The sequence below is a fragment of the Schistocerca nitens genome, chromosome 9 (assembly GCF_023898315.1).
Source record: "Schistocerca nitens isolate TAMUIC-IGC-003100 chromosome 9, iqSchNite1.1, whole genome shotgun sequence".
Taxonomy (NCBI): domain Eukaryota; kingdom Metazoa; phylum Arthropoda; class Insecta; order Orthoptera; family Acrididae; genus Schistocerca; species Schistocerca nitens.
This window is the reverse complement of record NC_064622.1, coordinates 464,586,234-464,605,534: the sequence shown is the minus strand read 5'-3', so window position 1 is coordinate 464,605,534 and position 19,301 is coordinate 464,586,234. Positions and strand designations below refer to the sequence as shown.

General features: G+C 57.8%; 1 protein-coding gene across 1 annotated transcript; it reads right to left on the bottom strand.

Annotated features, from left to right (window-relative positions):
- Positions 1-2,728: 2,728 nt before the first annotated feature.
- On the bottom strand, positions 2,729-10,645 carry LOC126204338 (proteoglycan 4-like). The gene is made up of 3 exons (XM_049938717.1): positions 10,109-10,645; positions 3,440-4,144; positions 2,729-3,112 (listed from the first exon to the last, which is right to left on the bottom strand). Exons 1-3 carry the CDS (start codon positions 10,643-10,645, stop codon positions 2,729-2,731), a joined length of 1,626 nt encoding a protein of 541 aa, XP_049794674.1.
- Positions 10,646-19,301: the final 8,656 nt, after the last annotated feature.

The window sequence follows — 19,301 nt, the reverse complement described above, 5'->3', positions numbered from 1 at the left end:
GTGGTCAGCGCGGGTGATAACTGGAAATCGCAGAGAGGAATAAGTGGTGGTGAGGCTTCGGGGCTGACCTGACTATTCGATCAGGGCAACGGGCCGCCTATAGTGGTCGTGAATGTCATTATGGCGTCCTAACCTCCGGACGAGGGGATTGTCTGAAGTGCGGGTGGCAGTATAAAACCGGCGCGCTGCGTCTTGAAATCTCTCCCGGACGAGGGGTTCCTCAGCCGCCTGATGGAGGGGGCGATGAGGGAAATCACGCGGCACATGGTAAATCCGGCGCAAGAGCTTGTTTTGTAGTTGCTGAAGCCTCTGAATGTGAGAGGGGGCAGCATTGCCCCAGACTGCACAGGCATAGTCCATGACCGGACGAATGCACGTGCGATAGAGATGCAGGCCGTTGGCGACAGGGAGGGAGGAGGTTTCGTTGAGCATGGGGTACAATGCCCCAGCCCTCTGAGATGTCTTCCGGTGTACAGCAGTGACGTGAGCCTTCCATGTCAGGGTGCGATCGAGAATGACCCCGAGGTAGGTAGCAGTCGTGGTCCAGGCGATGGCCTGATGACAAAGCACCAGCGGCGGCACGTCAGGCGGGAGACGGCGAGTGAGGAGCATCGCCTGAGATTTGGCAGCGTTGAAGCCGATCCTCCAGTCGGCGGCCCAGCGCTCGAGGTCCTGCAGAGCAGCTTGCAGACGTCGGAGGACGGCGTCGATGTTGCGATGGCGCGAGAAGAGGGCCGTGTCATCAGCATAGATGGCACGACCAACCCTCGGGGAAATCGGCAGGTCAGAGGTGTAGACAGTATACAATATCGGGCCCAGAACGCTCCCTTGCGGCACTCCAGCAAGGACCGGGCGAACAGAGGAAGTCGTGCTTCCAACTCGGACGACAAAAGTACGGCCCTCAAGGTAGTTGCCAAGTAGGCGGACGAAGCACGAAGGGATGCCGAGATGGAACAACTTGAAGAGCAGGCCGTGGTGCCAGACGGTGTCAAAGGCCTTGGACACATCAAGCAGGACAAGGCCGCAAAACTCCCGATTGTTGAAGGCCAGTGTCGCCTCCTCGACGACGCGGAGCAACTGTTGAGTGGTGGAGTGGTGCTGGCGGAAGCCAAACTGTTCCCGAGGAATGATGTTGTCCTGGTGAAGCAGCCGGCCGAACCGAGAGAGGAGGATTCTCTCGAAAACTTTGCTCAACGTCGGGAGGAGACTGATGGGGCGATAATGCTCCGGTACTGTCCTGTTTTTGCCCGGCTTCGGGACCGCCACAACGACAGCCTTCTTCCAAGCTTCTGGGTACTGCAGTTGGTCAAAGATGGCGTTGAAGAGAGCGACCACATACAAGATGGCAAGCCGGGGCAGCATGCGGAGGACTCTCCCGTCAACGTTGTCGTGCCCCGGGGCCTTCTTCTGGGGAAGCCGTCGAAGATGGTCAGTGACCTCCCTTTCCGACGTCGGGACAATGGTGGCGTCACCGTGGTCGCCGTGGAGGAAGGCGGCAAGTCGGGTCTCAACCATGCGGACGTTCTCGTGGTTGACCGGCGCCGCAAGGGGCTGGAAGTTGGCCTCGAAAGTCGTCGCTAGGGCCTCGGCTTTAGCGGCAGGCGTGTAGGCTTGACCATCCGGTGTTGTGAGCGGCGGCAGGTGTGGGCGATGCCGTGTGAGGAAACGGACCAACTCCCACGTGTCGGCCCCAGGATCGACTGAGGCAAGCCTCTCCTCCCACTGGCGGATACGGTGAGCAGCAAGGGCAGCCTTGATGGTGCGGCGGAGATAATTAATACGCCGCTTCAGCAGAGGCTGGCGTGTTTCATGCCAAACTCTGTTGAGGCGGTTGCGTTCCCGGATAAGGTCCTGGACGTCTGCAGGAAGAGCGGGAGCAGCCACCGAGGAAACCCGCGGAGGCGGAGTGGAGTCAGCGACAGCTGTGGTGAGAGCCGCAGTCAGGGTGTGGAGAGCAGCATTGACATCCGTGTCCAGTGGTGGCGGCTCGTCCGGGAGGCGTTCCAGAACAAGCCGCTGGAAGCGCGGCCAGTCGGTCTTCCGGGTATCAAGCTTAGCTGCCGGAGGAAGTGGAGTGACATGCAGTCGAAAGAGCACCGGCAAGTGGTCGGAGCTCAAGACGTGGAGAACGTCAGGGGTGACAAACCAGTTGACACCTTTGACGAGACAAATGTCCAAGACGTCGGGAGCATTGCCGTTCAGAGGATAGTGCGTTGGCTCATCAGGTCCATAGACAGAAGCTCGCGCCCGCTCAGCAGCATGATAGAGCCGCCGCCCACTGATGTTGAGTGTCCGAGAATTCCAGAGCTGGTGCTTGGCATTCAGGTCTCCAGCGAGGAAGAGCTTCACCCCAGCACGAAGGAGAGTGTCTGCGTCGTGGACGGTGAGGTGGCCTCGTGGCGGCCGGTACACGGAGAGAAAGATGACCGTGCCGAGGGACGTCTCCACTGCAACGGCCGTGGCTTCACAGGAGTCCAGCCGCGGCAGAGGGACACGATAGTGCCGGAGTGTCCGCTTGACATAGATGGCCGTCCCACCGCCAGCCGTCAGCCTGTCGTCGCGGTAGCAGACGTAATTCGGGGCGTTCGCTCGAAGGCCAGGTTTGAGGTGCGTCTCGGTGAGGAGACACACATCCACGCTGTAATCCTGGAGGAACTGCCGGAATTCGAGAAGCGCAGGGAAGAGGCCATTCGCATTCCACGTGACAGCCGTGAAATTCTGGCGGCGCCTAAGGTTGTGAGCCATGGCCAGTGGATGCAAACGCCGTGGCGGTGGGGAAACTTCGGAGGGCTGCATGGACTGCAGCAGTGATGGCGGTCGGCAGCTGGGCCAGAGCGGCGGAGACAGCAACGAGGGTGGCCTGGACTTCTTTCAAGACCGCGATGAAATCAGCAGCCGCAGCAGGTGGAGCGGGCCCGTCTTCAGAGTGTCGCGGAGGCGGAACAGCAGGGGCAGAAGGAGGCGTCGTCTGGCCCTGGAGGACGTCGGCATAGCCAAGGTCCGCCCGAGCAGCAAGCAGACGCCGCTGGGCGGGTTGCCGCGGAGGAGTAAGAGGTGGAGCAGGTGGGGGCGCAGCCCGGCGCCGCTGCTGTGGTCCATCGGAGCGGGACGGCTGCCGCAAGGGAGGTAATCCACGTTGGCGGCGGCTGGCGGCCTTGTGAACAGCGCAACCGCGGTAGCTCGCAGGATGAGCCCGCTTGCACAGGGCACAGGTGGCCGGTTCGTCCCGGGACCGGGTACACTGCTGGCTGAGGTGACCTTCGCCACATTTGACACAACGGGGCCGCATGCGACATAGGCGGGAAGTGTGGCCCGGCTCCTGACAATTGTAGCATTGGACAAGGCCCTTCCGTGCGCGTAACTTCTCGACAGTCACCGAGAGGTCATAAAACCGGGTGACTTGGTAGATTTGCCTGTTATCTGGCGTATCAGGCAACACGATCTCCATCAAAGGGATGGGGCGCTGAGTACCAGGCATCTTCATCCGCGTGGCTGCAGTAGGCGCGAAACCCATAGTGATGAGGCCGTCCTTAAAGGCGTCCGCCTTCATCTTCAGCGGTATGCCACGCATGGCAACCTTGAGAACTTTGGGACGGACAGTGGGGAAGGTGTAATTGGGGATCCCACGTGCACCAACCATGTCCATGACAGCCACGTAATCTTCAGTGGTGGCGACGGTCAGCTTCAGACGGTCTTCGCCGCAGTGTTTGGCGGTGAAAGCATCCTTTAGGTTGGCCTGGAGCCAGTCCCGAAGCGTCATATAGTCGTCAGGGTAGTCGATAACAATCGGCGGCAGCTTAGGGCCGGAACGACGGGAAGCATCGTCGGCAGCCGCCGGTGGAGGCCCGTCGGGATCTTCAGAGTCGGCGCCATCCTGGAGGGCGTCGTACTGATTGGCAGTAGATACAGGGGCAACGGGCGTGCGCTGTCGTGGAGCCGCCCTCTTCTTAGGTGGCGGTTTCTTGAATCCAGCGTCACTCGTACCAGAAGTGTGTTGGTCGTCACTGGCCGACGTGACAGCCGATCTCTTGCGCTGAGGCACCCTCTGCGGGGCACCGGCAGCACAGTCTTCACGGGGAGGGTCTGTAGAGTATTCCATCTCATCGTCCGGGTCGCGCGTAGTCGTCATAAACTCGTGGTCCGCCTGGGGTTGCCGGGTCGTCATAGGTGGAGCGTCCAATGGGGCCGCCAACGGCGCAGGCGCCGCCGGACGGCGATCAGACAGCTCCGGCGCGGCGGCGGCAGCTGCCGCAGCCGCGCGCGCGTCACATACGTCCTCCATGCTCGCCATCTCGAACTCGAGTGCGTGGCGCGTGGTGGGGGGAGGGCGGGCCAGAGTCTATATAGGGGGGCGGCGGCAGAGAGCTCGCACCGTAGCCGACTCGCTAGCGCCGGGTGAGGAGCTGGCGCTTGTGTTTTTTCGCTTGCTTGCTTGCTTGAGGAGGAGGAAGGAAGAAGAATGACAGGCCGCGGCAAGGGAGGAAAGGGGCTGGGCAAGGGTGGCGCCAAGCGGCACCGCAAGGTGTTGCGCGACAACATCCAGGGCATCACGAAGCCCGCCATCCGCCGCCTGGCTCGCAGGGGCGGCGTGAAGCGCATCTCTGGTCTGATCTACGAGGAGACCCGCGGAGTGCTGAAGGTGTTCCTGGAGAACGTGATCCGCGACGCGGTGACGTACACTGAGCACGCCAAGCGCAAGACTGTGACGGCCATGGACGTGGTGTACGCCCTGAAGAGGCAGGGGCGCACCCTGTACGGTTTCGGCGGTTAGGCAGGCAGGCAGGCGGCCAGCCGGTGTGCTGTGCTGCGTTGTGGCCTTCCCGCGGCCGTGCCGTGCCCGTGCTTGGTGGGAGAGACGAAAACGGCCCTTTTCAGGGCCACCACACTGTTCGGAGATTGAAAAGTGCGAAAGAGTCTGTGTTGCCTGTGCGTGTTGTTTGTTGTTGTTGTTGTTGTTGTTGTGGTGTGCGTGCGTTAGTTTTTGAGTTTGACGCGATGGGCGCGGCTGAGTCCAGTGTGAGCGTGGTATGTTGTTTGTTTGTGGCGTGGGCATAGGCGGGCGGGCCGGATCGATCGATCGGATCAGCTGTTTGGTTTTGTCTGTGCCTGTGTGTTTGGAGCGCGCGGCGGCCGGCGTGTCTTCGTCGGACCGTTTACGCGCTGTGTGTGCCACGCGCGCCCCTTTAATTAAAACATTATAATGCTAACAATGATCATCACATTATCGGTGTATTGATGTCGTCGTTTGGAACGCGACTCTGTGCGTGCGCGGAGGGGTGCAGAAACGAAAAAAAAAAGAAAAGACAAAAAGGAGAGAAACCACAAAATGTGTGCGCGTTCGGCCACACGGGCTGTGGACAAGATGGCGGACGTGCGCCGGCGCTGGCTGTGCAATGTGTGTATGTGGACGTGTTGTGTTAAAGTGCGGCGAGCACGGACGACGGAAACTTTGCTTTGGACGTAGGTTTGTGTGGTGGCCCTGAAAAGGGCCGATTGTTGTGAGCCGAGCCGGCAAGGCAAAGGCGCGCTTGCGTGCAGGGAGCACGCAAGCGCAGCGCCGCGCTCTCTGTTTAGGCCTTCTTCTCGGTCTTCTTTGGCAGCAGGACGGCCTGGATGTTGGGCAGGACACCACCCTGTGCGATGGTGACGCCCGACAAGAGCTTGTTGAGCTCCTCGTCGTTGCGGATGGCGAGCTGCAGGTGGCGCGGGATGATGCGCGTCTTCTTGTTGTCGCGGGCCGCGTTTCCGGCCAGCTCGAGCACCTCAGCCGCGAGGTACTCCATGACGGCGGCGAGGTAGACGGGCGCCCCGGCGCCGACGCGCTCGGCGTAGTTTCCCTTGCGCAGGAGGCGGTGGATTCTGCCGACCGGGAACTGGAGCCCAGCCCTGCTTGAGCGGGACTTTGACTTGCCCTTGACTTTGCCTCCCTTTCCGCGTCCGGACATGGCGTTTGGCTAGTTGAAACACGTAACGTAACGGTGCGAGCCGCAGCGAGTCGAGCAGCGGAGTGCGTGGCGGCGGGACTAGACTACTGCATTTGTGCTGTCCTCGCTTTCGAGGAGAGCGTATGTGATGGAGGGTATTGTCCTCTGGGACATTTCCTCCTCTATGCTTTGTCGGTAGTTTGTCTTTGCTGTGTGGTATGTCATTTTAAGGTGCAGTGTGTTTATTGTTTCTATGCTGCCTTATAGGCTGTCTTAGCTTGTTACTATGGTTTTTGGTCGTCTGTGTCTGTCAAGTGTTGAGTCGTACTGTCCCAAGTTTTTGATAAGTCTGTTGTCTGATCTGGCCGTGTTTTCGTAGAAACTTTCGGCCTGGTCTTTGAAGCGCTCGTGGAGCGTAGGTAGTCCCGCTGCCTCGTGGAGGTCAGCAGTGGGGAAGCGGAAGGGAAGGTGTAATGCCCTTTTAAGCGCTCGGTTTTGCACAGACTGGAGTTTGCGAAGATGCCAGTGTGACGCGTATCCCCAGACAGGGCAAGCGTACTCCATAATCGGTCGAATGAGTGAACAGTACGTTCTCACTCCTATGTCAGCCGCTAGGGTGCTGCGAGTGTTTAGGATAGGATACAACATTTGCATCCTACCACTGGCTTTGCGGCGCAAGTCCTCGATGTGAGCCCGCCAGGTGAGCCTGGTGTCGAGAGTGACTCCAAGATACCTGGCGGTGCGTCGCCATGGGAGTTCTTGGCCGTTCAGCTTGAGCAGTAGCGGCTGACGGGCTGGAGCCCGCTTGCCCAGTTTCCGGGTGATCATTATGGCTTGAGTTTTGGTCTCATTGAGTGTGATGCGCCATTTTTTAGCCCAGCGGCCGGTCTCGTCCAGCGCTGTTTGCAATCTTCGCGTAACCCTGTCTCTGTTCGGGTTACGCGTGAAGAACGCTGTGTCGTCGGCGTACTGGGCAGCGTGCACCAACGGTACGGTCGGGAGGTCGGCAGTGTACAGGTTGTACAGTACCGGGCCCAGTACCGACCCCTGGGGCACGCCCGCCCTGATGCGCCGTTTTGTGGAAAGCGACGACTCGATCCTAACGGAGAAAGTCCTTTGGGAGAGATAGCTCGCGAGTAGCTTCACTATCGGTCCTGGGAAGCCTTGGGAGAATAGCTTGTAGAGAAGCCCGGTGTGCCAGACAGAGTCAAAGGCAGCGGCTACGTCAAGTAGCACTACCCCGCAGTAACTTTTACGATTGAAGCTTTCGGTAGCTGCTTCGACGACCCTCATTAGTTGCTGGGGCGCGGAGTGTTCCTGCCTGAAACCGAACTGAAAGTCAGGCAGGATTTGTTGCGTTTTGATGTGGTCGAGAATGGGAATAAGTAGCAGGCGTTCGTAAATTTTGCTAAGGGTTGGCAAAAGGCTGATTGGTCGGTGGTTCTGCGGGATAACCGGGTCTTTACCGGGTTTCGCGATCGCGACGACTTCTGCGTGTTTCCAGCACCTTGGAAACTTGCGGGAACGCGTGATCTCATTGAAGATGTTTGCGATGTGGGCTACGGCAGGGGGTGGGAGGTGCTTCACTACTACGTTATTGAGCTGGTCGTGGCCTGGGGCTCTTTTGTTGTGTAGCGACCTGATTACTCTGTTCACGTCGTCGGGTGTGAAGAGCGGTGTGTTTTCTTCGTCGTCGTCGGCGTCGTCCGCCGCGAGGAATGTGGCGAGCTGACGTCGAACGACGGCTTCGTGGTCCCTGTCCTGCGCCTCTGCGGGGCGGAACTGTTTTTCAAAGGCATCTGCCAGGGCATTTGCCTTATCTGTGGTGCTAAAGACAAGTCCGCGCTCACCGTGCAGAGGTGGCAGTCTGGCGCGTCTTTTGGTGATCTGTTTGGTCGCCTGCCAGAGGCTATTGTCGTCCACGCGGAGGGCTGAAAGCCGCGCCGACCATTGCTGGTTGCGGTGCTCAGTGAGTGCCACCTTCAGCTCTCTTTGTAGGCGGTTCAGTAGCCTCCTAGTTACGGGGTTCTTTGTGAGCTTCCACTCTTTGGCGATCCTATTTTTGTTTCTAATTTGAGCAAGCAGGTGCGGCGGGAGTTGCTTAGCAGGGGGAGGGCCGTCCGGTGGCCGTGGTGTGGCATCCTTTGCTGCTTGCAGGATCGTGCTGGTGAGATCTTTAAGCGCCTGTTCTGCAGAATCTGCAGTTGGAGGCGGGGCCTGGGCAATTGCTGAAGTTACGTCAACTTTGAATTGCTCCCAGTTAGTGCGCTTGTACGAGATGTGTTGTTGCTGGAGAGGTACCCAGTCTCCTATGTCAACCTCGAGAATCACGGGATTGTGATCGGAGGACATTCGATTGACCGAATGCGCGGTCACAAATCCCGTGATTCTTTTGGTGAGCGCTATGTCGAGGACGTCCGCCCTCCCCCCGTTTCGGGGGAAGTGGGTGGGCTCCTCTGGACCCCATATGTGAAAGTGTTGGGTGCGCGCGAGTCGTTGCAGTTGACGACCAGCTCTGTTTGAGTTTCGCGAGTGCCAGTCTGCGTGCTTGGCATTCAGGTCACCGCCAATGAGGAGTTTTCCTCTGATTTGGCCTAGGGCTGCTATGTCGTCCTCTTCCAGAGCGTAGGAGGGAGGGCGATATGCTGCAACGACAGTGAGGGGCCCTGTGACAGTGGCAATCTCTATTGCCACTGTTTCTATTTGCCTAGTTGCTGGTGGGTGGACCTGATAATGGGGTATTCCGCGTTTGACGTATGTTGCTACCCCGCCTCCAGCGGTGGGCCGGTCGGTCCTATAGCAGTTGTAGTTGGGTACCGACACCCTTACGCCCGGTTTTAGGTGTGTCTCGGCCACCATACATACGTCTATGTTTTCGTCACGTAGGAACTCGCGGAACTCATTGTTTTGTCCGACGATGCCGTTGGCGTTGAAGACGCACATTCTGAGTCCTTGGATGTGGGGTCGTCTATCCATCACTGGGGGGAGGATTTCTCTGCTGTAGTCGCATTGTTATGCGACCCTTGGAGCACCAAATTAATGGCGGTTAGAATTTGGGCGTTCTGTTGCCTGATTTCGTGGAGCAGTTGCGTTAGGAGGCCTAACGTTTGCTCCACGACACCAGACGGCCGTAGGGCATTTGCACTCTCTTCAGAAGTGCTGGGCTGAGGGCCTTGTGACAGGCACTCAACTGCCTCTACTGGCTGCAGACTGGCCTTTTGAGTTTGAGGGGAGGAGGCTTCCCTGGACGTTTCTCCGTTAGCGGGGAACGGCTGCTGGGCTGAGTGTAAAGTTGGAGTCGTTTGTTGACTCCTGTCAGTGCCTGCCACGGTCGCGTAGCTTGCGCTACCTCGCGGTCTCGACCGGGTTGTTGTCGGTCGTGTTTGGTGCGGTTGCGGGTTGGCCGGCGCTCTCAAGATCGTAGAGCTGGCGCCACGGTTGGGTTTCTGTGTGGCGGGGGGCTTGGTGCCTTGTGCGCGTAGGCGGTACTCCTTTTGTACACGGCAGCCTTGGTAGAAGGCGCCGTGTCCAGATTCGCCGCATAGGGCACACTTGCTCTTCGGATCACCTCTCTCTAAGGAGCACTCGGATGTGGGGTGCCCTTCTGCGCATTTCATGCACCGGGTTGGCATGTCGCAGTGTTTGGCAACGTGCCCTAATCCCTGGCAGTTGTAGCACTGCACGTTGCCACTTTTCCTGCGCAGCGGTTCGATGGTGACCGGCACTGACAGGACGTGTGTAATTTGTTTTAGCCTGTTTTGAGGGGTGTCAGGCAAGTTGACTTGGTACAGTGGCCATTTGTTGCCACTGTATACTTCTCGCATGTGGGTGACGCCATTAACTTCGTAGCCCTGCCTCTGCAGGTCCTTCCTAATGGCGTCGGTGCCCACTTTGCGGGGTAAGTCCCTGATTACTAGCTTCATCAGCCGTTGTTTGGCTGTGGGGAAGGTGTAATGGGGGACTTTGTGTTCAGAGAGCAGGGCCTTCACGGCGGTGTAATCGTCCAGCTCTCTGAACATAAGTTTAATTTTGTCCCCTCCGGCGGACTTTGCAGTAAACTGCTTCTCGCCTAAGCAGCTACTGACGAGGGAGTGAAGCTCCTCGTAATTTTTGCTGAATTCAGCGATTATGGGGGGGAGTCGGTGTCTTGGTGTGTGTGTGGGTTGTGGCGCATCACCACTCACGGGTACTGCTTCGTCCTCGTCAGACAGCGGCAAGAACTTATTGCTTGTAGAAGCAATGCCTCTTGCCTGCTGGGTGACGGGTAGGCGGGCGGTTTTCCGCGCTTTCTGAAAACCGTCGCCCTCGGTGCCTGATGTCTGGGGCTCGGTAGTGTCTGCGGGGGTGGGTTCCCGGGATTCGTCGATGACGAGGGGGCGGTCTGTCTCGTCCCCGCTCCCTGAGGGGGAGGGAGTACGTGCCTTGGTGGTTGGCGGTGGGATTGATGTTGCTTTCTTAGGTGGTTTCCGCCTGACGGTGGTTTTGTGCTTTCTGGCACTTTTTACCACGTCTTTGATGCGCTTGGACGGGGCAGATGGATGTTGTGTCTTGGTTTGTTCGGGAGGAGAGGGTTTAGGTGCGGGAGCGGTCTTTTTGGGTTGGGCATTGGGTGTGGGTTTGGGGAGGATGCTGACTGGGAGATGCCTTCTTTGTGCTGGGGTAAGGTGCTGCGCCAGCGCTTGTGCCTGCCCTGTGGAAATCATCAGGGTGGCCATGGACATCCTACCGCTGGTTGGTGGAAGAGACGAACTCCTTTTCGTCGTGTATTCCCCGTTTGCATGCCGCACGCAGGTAAGGGAGGCAAAGTCAATGGCTGCCGTGGGACTACCAGTTGCCGCCTTTGTTGCCGACACCGTTAGGTTTCCGGCGGCAGAACCTGGTCCTATCACACTAACAGGCGCGGGACACTGGCCAGAGGCCAGGCCCTGACCTGCGAATGCCCTAACGCTCGGGGGAGCAGAGCTATTCTCTGCGGCAGCTGAGGCGCTCGAGCCAGCCGGAAAAGCGGCCGGCGGAAACAAAGAGACGGCGTCGTTGCCGCCAGCAGCGGGCTGCTGGGGCCCCAAGGCGCTGCTGCAACTCGACATCGCAATCGACGATTCGCTCGACATCGACATCGGCAATCTGCTGCGAGTGCTCGTTTACGCCTTAATAAAGACGCATCCGAAAACACCCCTGGTTTGTCACCCGTACAAGCGGGGGCCTATGGCTTCGCGTAACAGACTGACGGAGACTCGCTCAACGCCCGACTGCCGCTCGGCGAATGCGGCGGGACTCTCTCACTTCTCTCTAATTTCTTCCTCCTGTTGGAAGTGTTGCGTAGAAGGTTGTTGTCCCTTGGGGACATTTCCTTCGCTTTGACTTGGTGTGTTGGTATATGCTGTTCTTTTGTTTTTCTGTTTTGGTGAGAGTTGTGTGATTCTGTTTCTTTACTCAGGAGAGTATTGATCTTGGTCTCTTGTATTTGTCATTTCTTTGGTCATATTGACCTAGTGTATTGATGAGCTGGTTTTGTGCGGTACCGGCTGTGGCATAAAACTGTTCTGCCAGGCGTCGGAACCGTGTTTGTAGCGATTCGATATCCGCAGCAGCATGTAGATCTGCTGTGGGGAATCGTGGAGGTACGTGAAGGGCCCTCCGGAGGGCTCTGTTTTGTATTTTTTGTAGGCGGCCTATTGTCGATCTGGCTGCATATCCCCATACGGGGCATGCGTATTCCAGTATCGGCCTAATAAGGCTTCTATAGACCGCTACTCCAGTGCTGGGGTCTAGTGAACTGCGTTCATTTAATACAGGGTAGAGGACTTGCATCCTGCCAAGGGCTTTCTTGCGGAGTTCCTCGATGTGGCACTTCCAAGTTAGGCGCTTGTCCAGTGTCACACCGAGGTATCTCGCCGTGTTTCTCCAGGGGAGATTTTGCCCTTGTAGCTGCAGCAGTTGGATGGGTCTTCTTAGGGGGCGGCGTTTTCCGAGGCGTCTTGTTATCATTAGTGCCTGGGTCTTTTCAGTATTCAATGAGATGCGCCATTTCTTGGCCCATGAGTCAGTCCTATTGAGTGCTGTTTGTAGTCGTCTTGTTGCCAGGTTCCTGTTCGTGGAGCAGGAGAAGAATGCGGTGTCGTCTGCATATTGCGCTGTTTGTACGTGCTGCGTGACAGGGATGTCGGCTGTGTAGAGGTTGTACAGGGTAGGACCCAGTACAGACCCTTGGGGCACTCCAGCGCGTATCCTTCTCCTGCTCGACTGTGATCTGTCGATCTTAACGGAGAATGTCCTACTGGTTAGATAGCTCTGTATAAGTTTTACTATCGTCCCTGGGAAGCCTTGTGTGTACATTTTGTGCAAGATTCCGGTGTGCCAGACTGAATCAAAAGCCTTGGCAACGTCTAATAAGACAATCCCGCAGTAGCCCTTTCGGTTGAAGCTTTCTGTAGCTGCTTCAACTACCCTCATTATTTGTTGGGGGGCTGAGTGTTGTTGCTGGAAACCGAATTGAAATTTTGGCATAATTTGCTCTCTTCTGATGTGATCTTGAATCGGCGTTAAGAGGAGGCGCTCGTACAGTTTGCTGAGGGTGGGCAGGAGACTAATTGGTCTGTAGTGCTGCGGGAACACCGGGTCTTTCCCTGGTTTTGCGATCGCGACTACTTCTGCGTGTTTCCACTGGGTCGGGAATTTTAGTGATCGCGTAATTTCATTGAAGATATCAGCTAAGTGGGTTATTGCCAGTGGCGGGATATGTTTTAGGAGTTCGTTGGTGAGCTGGTCGTGGCCTGGTGCCTTTTTTGTTGGCAGTGACTTGATGGCTCCTGCCACGTCTTCTGGGCTGAAGAGTGGCGTGTATTCATCTTCGTCTTCTGCTGCTAAAAAGGTGGCCAGTTGTCTGCGAACTGTTTCGACGTGTTCCCTGTCCTGTGCCTCTGCTGGCGTGAATTGTTTCTCGAACACGTCGGCTAGCGCGTTTGCTTTGTCTACGGCGCTGAACTGCAGTCCACGTTCGCCGTGCAGAGGCGGCATTTTTGCGCGTCTTTTCGTGAACTGTTTTGTGGCTTGCCATAGACTGTGGTCTTCTAAGTTGAGAGTTGATAGTCTTTCGGACCATTGCTGGTTGCGGTGCTCAGTGAGCGCAACTTTCAACTCTCTTTGTAGTCTGTTGAGCAGCCTCCTTGTGTTTCTGTTGCCTGTGAGTTTCCACTCTTTGGCGATCCTGTTTTTGTGCCTTATTTGTGCAAGCAGGTGCTGGGGAAGTTGCCTGGGGCGGGGGAGTCCCGCTGGCGCAGGCGTGGCTTCCTCAGCTGCCTGCAGGATCACTTTCGTGAGGTCTTCCAGCGTTTGCTCGACAGTGTCTGCTGTTGGAGGCGGGGCTTGGGTCAGTTCTGTAGCTATATTGGCGCGGAACTGTTCCCAATTTGTGTGTTTGTGTGAGGTTCTTAGCTGTGGGATAGAGAGCCATTCTCCCATATCGACCTCGAGAATGACAGGGTTGTGGTCCGACGACATTCTGTTCATGGAACTTGCGGACACAAAACCCATGATGTGTTTTGTGAGGGCAATGTCGAGGACGTCCGCCCTGCTCCCGTTTTTCGGGAAGTGGGTGGGTTCCTCTGGGCCCCACACTTGGAACTGATGCGTGCGCGCGAGTCGTTGCAGTTGTCGACCAGCTCTATTACTTACTCTTGAGTGCCAGTCTGCGTGTTTGGCGTTGAGGTCTCCTCCTATTAGGAGCTTGCCTCTTATTTGGCTTAATGCAGCTATGTCGTCCTCTTCAAGCGTTGGGGAAGGGGGGCGGTAGGCTGCAACGACTGTGAGGGGTCCTGTTACGGTGGCTATTTGTATTGCGACCGTTTCTATCTGTTGGGTTGCTGGTGGGTACACCCGGTGGTGTTCTATGCCTCGTTTGACGTATACTGCGACCCCGCCTCCTGCAGTGGGCCGATCGCGTCTGTAGCAATTGTAATTTGGTACAGATGCCCTTACCCCTGGTTTAAGGTGTGTTTCGGCTACTAGGCATACGTCAATGTTTTCCTCTTTTATGAATTCTCTAAATTCGAGGGCTTGGTTGAATAGACCGTCTGCGTTGAAGACGCAGATTTTGAGACCTTGTATATTAGGTCGTCTATCCATGGTGGGGAATGGGGTTTCCTGTGGTAGTCGCTGTGATCTGCGACTGCTCGGCTGCCGAAGCGAGTTCGGCTGGAAGGCGCGTGATGCTGGCAAGAACGTTGACCAAGTGGGTCATCTGTTCTTGCAGCATTTTGATCGACGAGGCGAGTCCCTGAATAATTGCGTCCTCGGTTGATTGATGCAGACTGGGCTTTGGGGGGCGCTGAAGGGCTTCCCTAGGCAGTTCTCCGTTTCCAGGAACCTGGTTTGGGTCGGGTGGTTTGTTGGGATCGCCTACTGTTGCTGAGTATGTACGCGATGCGTACACTCTTGTTGTTGGCTGTCTAAATTGTCGGTAGGGGGGCGGTTGTTGGGGTGCCGTTTTATTTGCCGGTCTTTGAGAGCGGTCACCGTAGGTATGTTTTCCCCTGTGGCGATCCCTGGCGTGCCGATATGCAGGGCACCCTAGGTAGCTGGCAGGGTGTGCTCCTCTACAGTTGCAGCACGATTCCTTGCCTTGCGGCGGGACTAGGGTGGGGGTCCCTTTATGGGCTCGGGTGCGGCGGCCGGTTGCGCGCGCGCCCCATTGGTCGGCGGCCGCAACAGGGCGAGCTGGTAAAGGTGCGGTGTTGCGGTAGCGGCGGGTGCCACTGTGTGGGGAGACGCTGACTAGAGCGGAGCGCTTGCTGCTTGCTGTACGTTCGAGATGCCGCCCAAGACTAGCGGGAAGGCCGCCAAGAAGGCTGGCAAGGCGCAGAAGAACATTTCGAAGGGCGACAAGAAGAAGAAGCGCAAGAGGAAGGAGAGCTATGCCATCTACATCTACAAGGTGCTGAAGCAGGTGCACCCCGACACGGGCATCTCGTCGAAGGCGATGAGCATCATGAACAGCTTCGTGAACGACATTTTCGAGCGCATTGCGGCCGAGGCGTCTCGCCTGGCGCACTACAACAAGCGCTCGACCATCACGTCCCGCGAGATCCAGACGGCTGTGCGGCTCTTGCTGCCTGGCGAGCTGGCCAAGCACGCCGTGAGCGAGGGCACGAAGGCGGTGACCAAGTACACGAGCTCCAAGTGAGGGGGTTAAGGCTGTAGGGAGCTCCCCTCCGTTGCGAGAGCGGCAAAACGGCCCTTTTCAGGGCCACCAAATTGCCTTTGCGGGAAGAGCGGAATTGTTGTTTGTGTGAGGCGGCGCATAGCTACCCGGTTTGGTTGGTTGCGAAGCAGCTGGTGGTGGTGGTGGTGGTGTTGTGCCGTGGTCTCGAATGTGGTTATGCGTGCACGAGTCTTGGCGTGGTTGGTTGGTTGGTTGGTTGGTTGTTTGTCGACACATAGACAGGAGGTGTTGTCTGTGTCGCTGATTCCTTTCCTTCTTTCTTTGTCTCTGTCTGCCCGGTTAGTCACGTGACTGCAATTGAAACCCCTCGCGATTGTTGGATGTCACCGTTAGGGCCGTCTGCGGGTTTGTTTGTTGTCACATCATACATACATGATGGCGAGGGTGAAATGTTGTGTTGCCGTCTACTATTCCCTTTGCTGTACGGCGTGGAGGTGTGTTGGTGACGTTTTAAAATGGACGTGTCTTTACTAGTCATTAAGAAGACGCAAGAATTGTACGGGCGGGTGGGGTAGGCGACACGCACGGTGGTGTACATATTTATTTGGCCCTTGATTTTGATAGCCGTTTCTGCAGTTGATTGAATGATTGATTGTTGTGCGCACGCACGCACGCACGCACGCACGCACGCCCGCCGGTGTCGTCATTCAAGGTGCACGTGTGTTCGGTTCAGTGACGGTAGACGACGACGGTCGTTGTTTGTTGTTATGGGCGTACACGCGGTTGTCTGTGTGTCCCCCGGTGAAATGGCCGGTTTGTCGGTGATGTGATCCGATCCGGCGGCTCTGAGTAGCTGTCTATCGGCATCATGGCAACGTGTCGGTCTGAACACCCGTCTCACTGTGGCACCGTCGGCGCTGCGAACGGTGACGAAAGGCTGACTGTGATCGGTCGAATGTCATGTCTTGTCTGGGCAGAACGTGTGGAATGAGCCAAAAAAAAACAACAAAAAAAACTGTGGGGACGGAAACAATGGTGGAGGAGGGGAACGAAAATAATGAAACGAAACGAAGAAAAAGAAGAAGGAGAAGCAATCACCGGAAAACGAAACAGGGGAAAAACGGAGAGGCGCTGTCTAGAGCAACGGAACGTTCCCGTGCATTGCAGCCGCACGGAAATGCGTTTACGGCGCGGCTGCAAGTGTCGGCCGTGGTGACGGCTGAATTGCATTGCCTTCCCGGATGCAACGTTCGCCCGATATGGCTCGGAGGAAGAATCTATGAGAGAGTGCCTTGCCCTTGCCGTTTCGTGTGCGGTGTAGCGAATGATGTGTGTGTGTGTGTGTGTGTGTGTGTGTGTGTGTGTGTGTGTGTGTGTGGTGGGGAATGGATGGTCGATAGCTGCCGTCACGGTCAAGATAACGCAGTCAAAGGTGTCGCGAAAAAGTGTGTTAGCCGTGGTCGGTTTGTGTGTTTGTTTTGATTTTAAAGAGAAGGGACGAGAGAAAGAAGGTAGGTGGAGAGTGCGTTGCGTGTTGCGAACGGCGCCCTTGCATGTGGCCCGGAAGGCGTGTTCGTTTCGCGGTAGTGTGGACGGGTGAGGGGCACGCGTAACGCTGCGCTGCTGGCATATTCGGGAGATGGGAGGGGGCGAAAGGAGAAAGGAGACGCGGAGGGCGCGTGTGGGTGGTTCGCGCTGCGCTCGGCGGTTGTGTTTGTTTGTGCAACAAATGTGTTGCCGGGAGGGGGGACCGTTGTTGTGGTGGTGCGGTTGTAGCCTCAGACGCGGCTGGCAGTGAACAACGTGAGACGACGGATGCGTGGCTGGGGCGGCGCATGTCGCCGGTGCCATGCCTCTTTAGAGCCGCGTGGTCGGGGTGTGCGCACCGCGCGTGTCGTGTTGCGTGACATCATATGTGCTGCTGCGCACCGGTGGCGTGGCGTGGTGGCGCGGGGGCGAGGAGAGCGAGCCGCGCCAGTACCGCGCGGTGTGCCTGTGCGCCGGAGAATGGCACACTGCGCCTGCCCGTTGAGGAGGCTGATGGCCGTGGCGTGGTGGAAATGGAGCGCGTCGGACGTTGTACCAATGAGAAAGAGAAACAAAGCAAGCAACCACGAACGAAAGGTGGAGGGAGGCATTGTGTCACATGTGGCGGTGGGGAAAAACGAAAAAAAAAAAAACAAACAAACAACAAACAACAAACAAAGACGTTAAGAAAGAGGAGAAACAACAAAGACAACGAGTCGTGCGTTCGCGAGGGGGGGGTGGGTGTGCGTGCGTAACGCCGGTACGCGCAGTGCGGAGCCCAACGGCTGTGTCGTCGGCCGAATGGGTGCGGGAATAGAGGCCGCGTCGGCACGGAGAAGGAAGCGCAAGAAGGAAGGACGCACGCGCGCTGCGGCGTTGGCGCGGTTTGCGGCTGGCGCCTTTGGTGGCAACGGCCAGGACAAGCAGCGGTGTATGGTGTTGTGCGGGGCGGACAGGGGCGGCGGTGGTGGACGGGGAGGAGGCGAGGCGGTGGCGTGTGTGGTACGGCGAAAACGGGACGGACGGCCGGCGGATGTTGAGAGGCGCCGCCCGCGCACGCACGCAGACACACAGAAAGGAAGAACGAGAAAGGAACAAATGGAGGGGGCGAATGTGGAGGTGCGGGTAGGGGGAGGCGGTGGTGTTTGTGGGCATGTGGTGGGAGAGAAGGGCGGGGGCGGAAGGACAGAGGCGCGAGGCGACAGCCTGCTTGTTGCTTGCTTGCGTCTTTTTGTTTTTTATTTTGTTTTTATCCTTTGGTCGCCTTGGAGCCTGTCGGTCCCGTCCGTGTGTGGCCACGCTGTGGGTGCGTGTATGTTTGTACGTTTCGTTTTTTGTCTTCTTCTGCAGCAGAGGCGGCCAGCAAATGCGTGAGGTTGGATGGATGGGCGGCCACGCCACGGCACGGCACGGCACGGCACGGCACGGCACGGCACCGCACCTGTGCCCAAGGAGGAGACGCTGGCGGCGGGCCACCCTCGGATGCGGCCGGCCGGGGCTGTGTGCGCCGCTGCAACAACAACGAGTAAACAAGACGAAGACGAAGACGAAGCGGATGGCTGGTGAGTGCATTTAGGCGGTAGACTAGGCAGTGCGTGATGTGGCGTTGTGACGGGGGTTTGTTGTGTTGATGCGCAGGAAGACGAGATGCGGGCAGACGCGTACAGAGAGACGAGCCCGGTCTGCAGCAGGATGTGTGGCGCGCCGAGTGCAGAGCAGCGCGCGCCGGCTGGGCTGGGTTCGGCTGGGCCCGCCCGGCGGCGGGCCGCGCTGTTGTCGCCGACGTGAGCGCCCCCTGGCGGGTGGTCGGAGGCGGCGCGGTGGACGTGTGGCTGGTTGGCAGTGCACATTGCGAGTGGCTGGCTGGCTGGCTGGCTGGCTGGCGGTCGGCGGCGAGAAGAGAGAGGAGGTGTGTGTTGCGGGCGCCTTTGCTGGCGCTGCGTCGTTGCGTGCCTGGGCGTGCGCCTGTCGACTGTGTGTGACCTGTGTTGGGCGTTGTGCCACGTACGTGTGCTCGGCCGAAGGCAGGCGTCGGAAAGAAGAGGGCGAAGGGCAGGAAAGTGGGTCGGTGTGCGTGCGTAGCCCGTGATGTGATGATGTCACGTCACGTCACGTCATGTCATGTCATGTCATGTCATGTTTTTGCGAAGCGGCTGCCGAGAGGTGTGTGGTAGCGAGCGGGAATGTGCGTTTGGTGGTTGCGGCGTGAGGTGAGGGTGGGAGAATATTGGGGCGGGCGGGCCGGCCGTTGTTGGTGGTTCCTCCTGTGGTTGTTTGTGCAGCTTTGATGGCAACGTGGAAGGACGCCGGTTTCGTGCCTTGCGTGTGGTTGTCGACGGTGACTGGTTGGGGTGTGCGCCGATGCACGTGCCATGTCGTTATTATGTTTGGGTCGTGAGTGTTGTTTTTGGCTGTGTTGTGTTGTGTACGGGAAGAGGGGGGGGGGGGAGATGAGGAGGCGGGTGGATAGTGCGTGCAGTAGTGTCGTTGCGACGGGCGCGTCGGGTGGAGCTGTGCGTAGTGGCGGAAAGGTGTAGGTTTGCGGGGAAGGGAGCCCGTCGTGTGTCGTGTCGTGTCGTGTCGTGTCGTTGACGGGGTCGCGTGCGTGCGTTGTGAATCGAGTGTGGCGGGAAAGGAGCAGTGTGCCGCTGGCGTCGTGGCCGTTAGCAGAGGCTGTGCTTGTCCGTTTG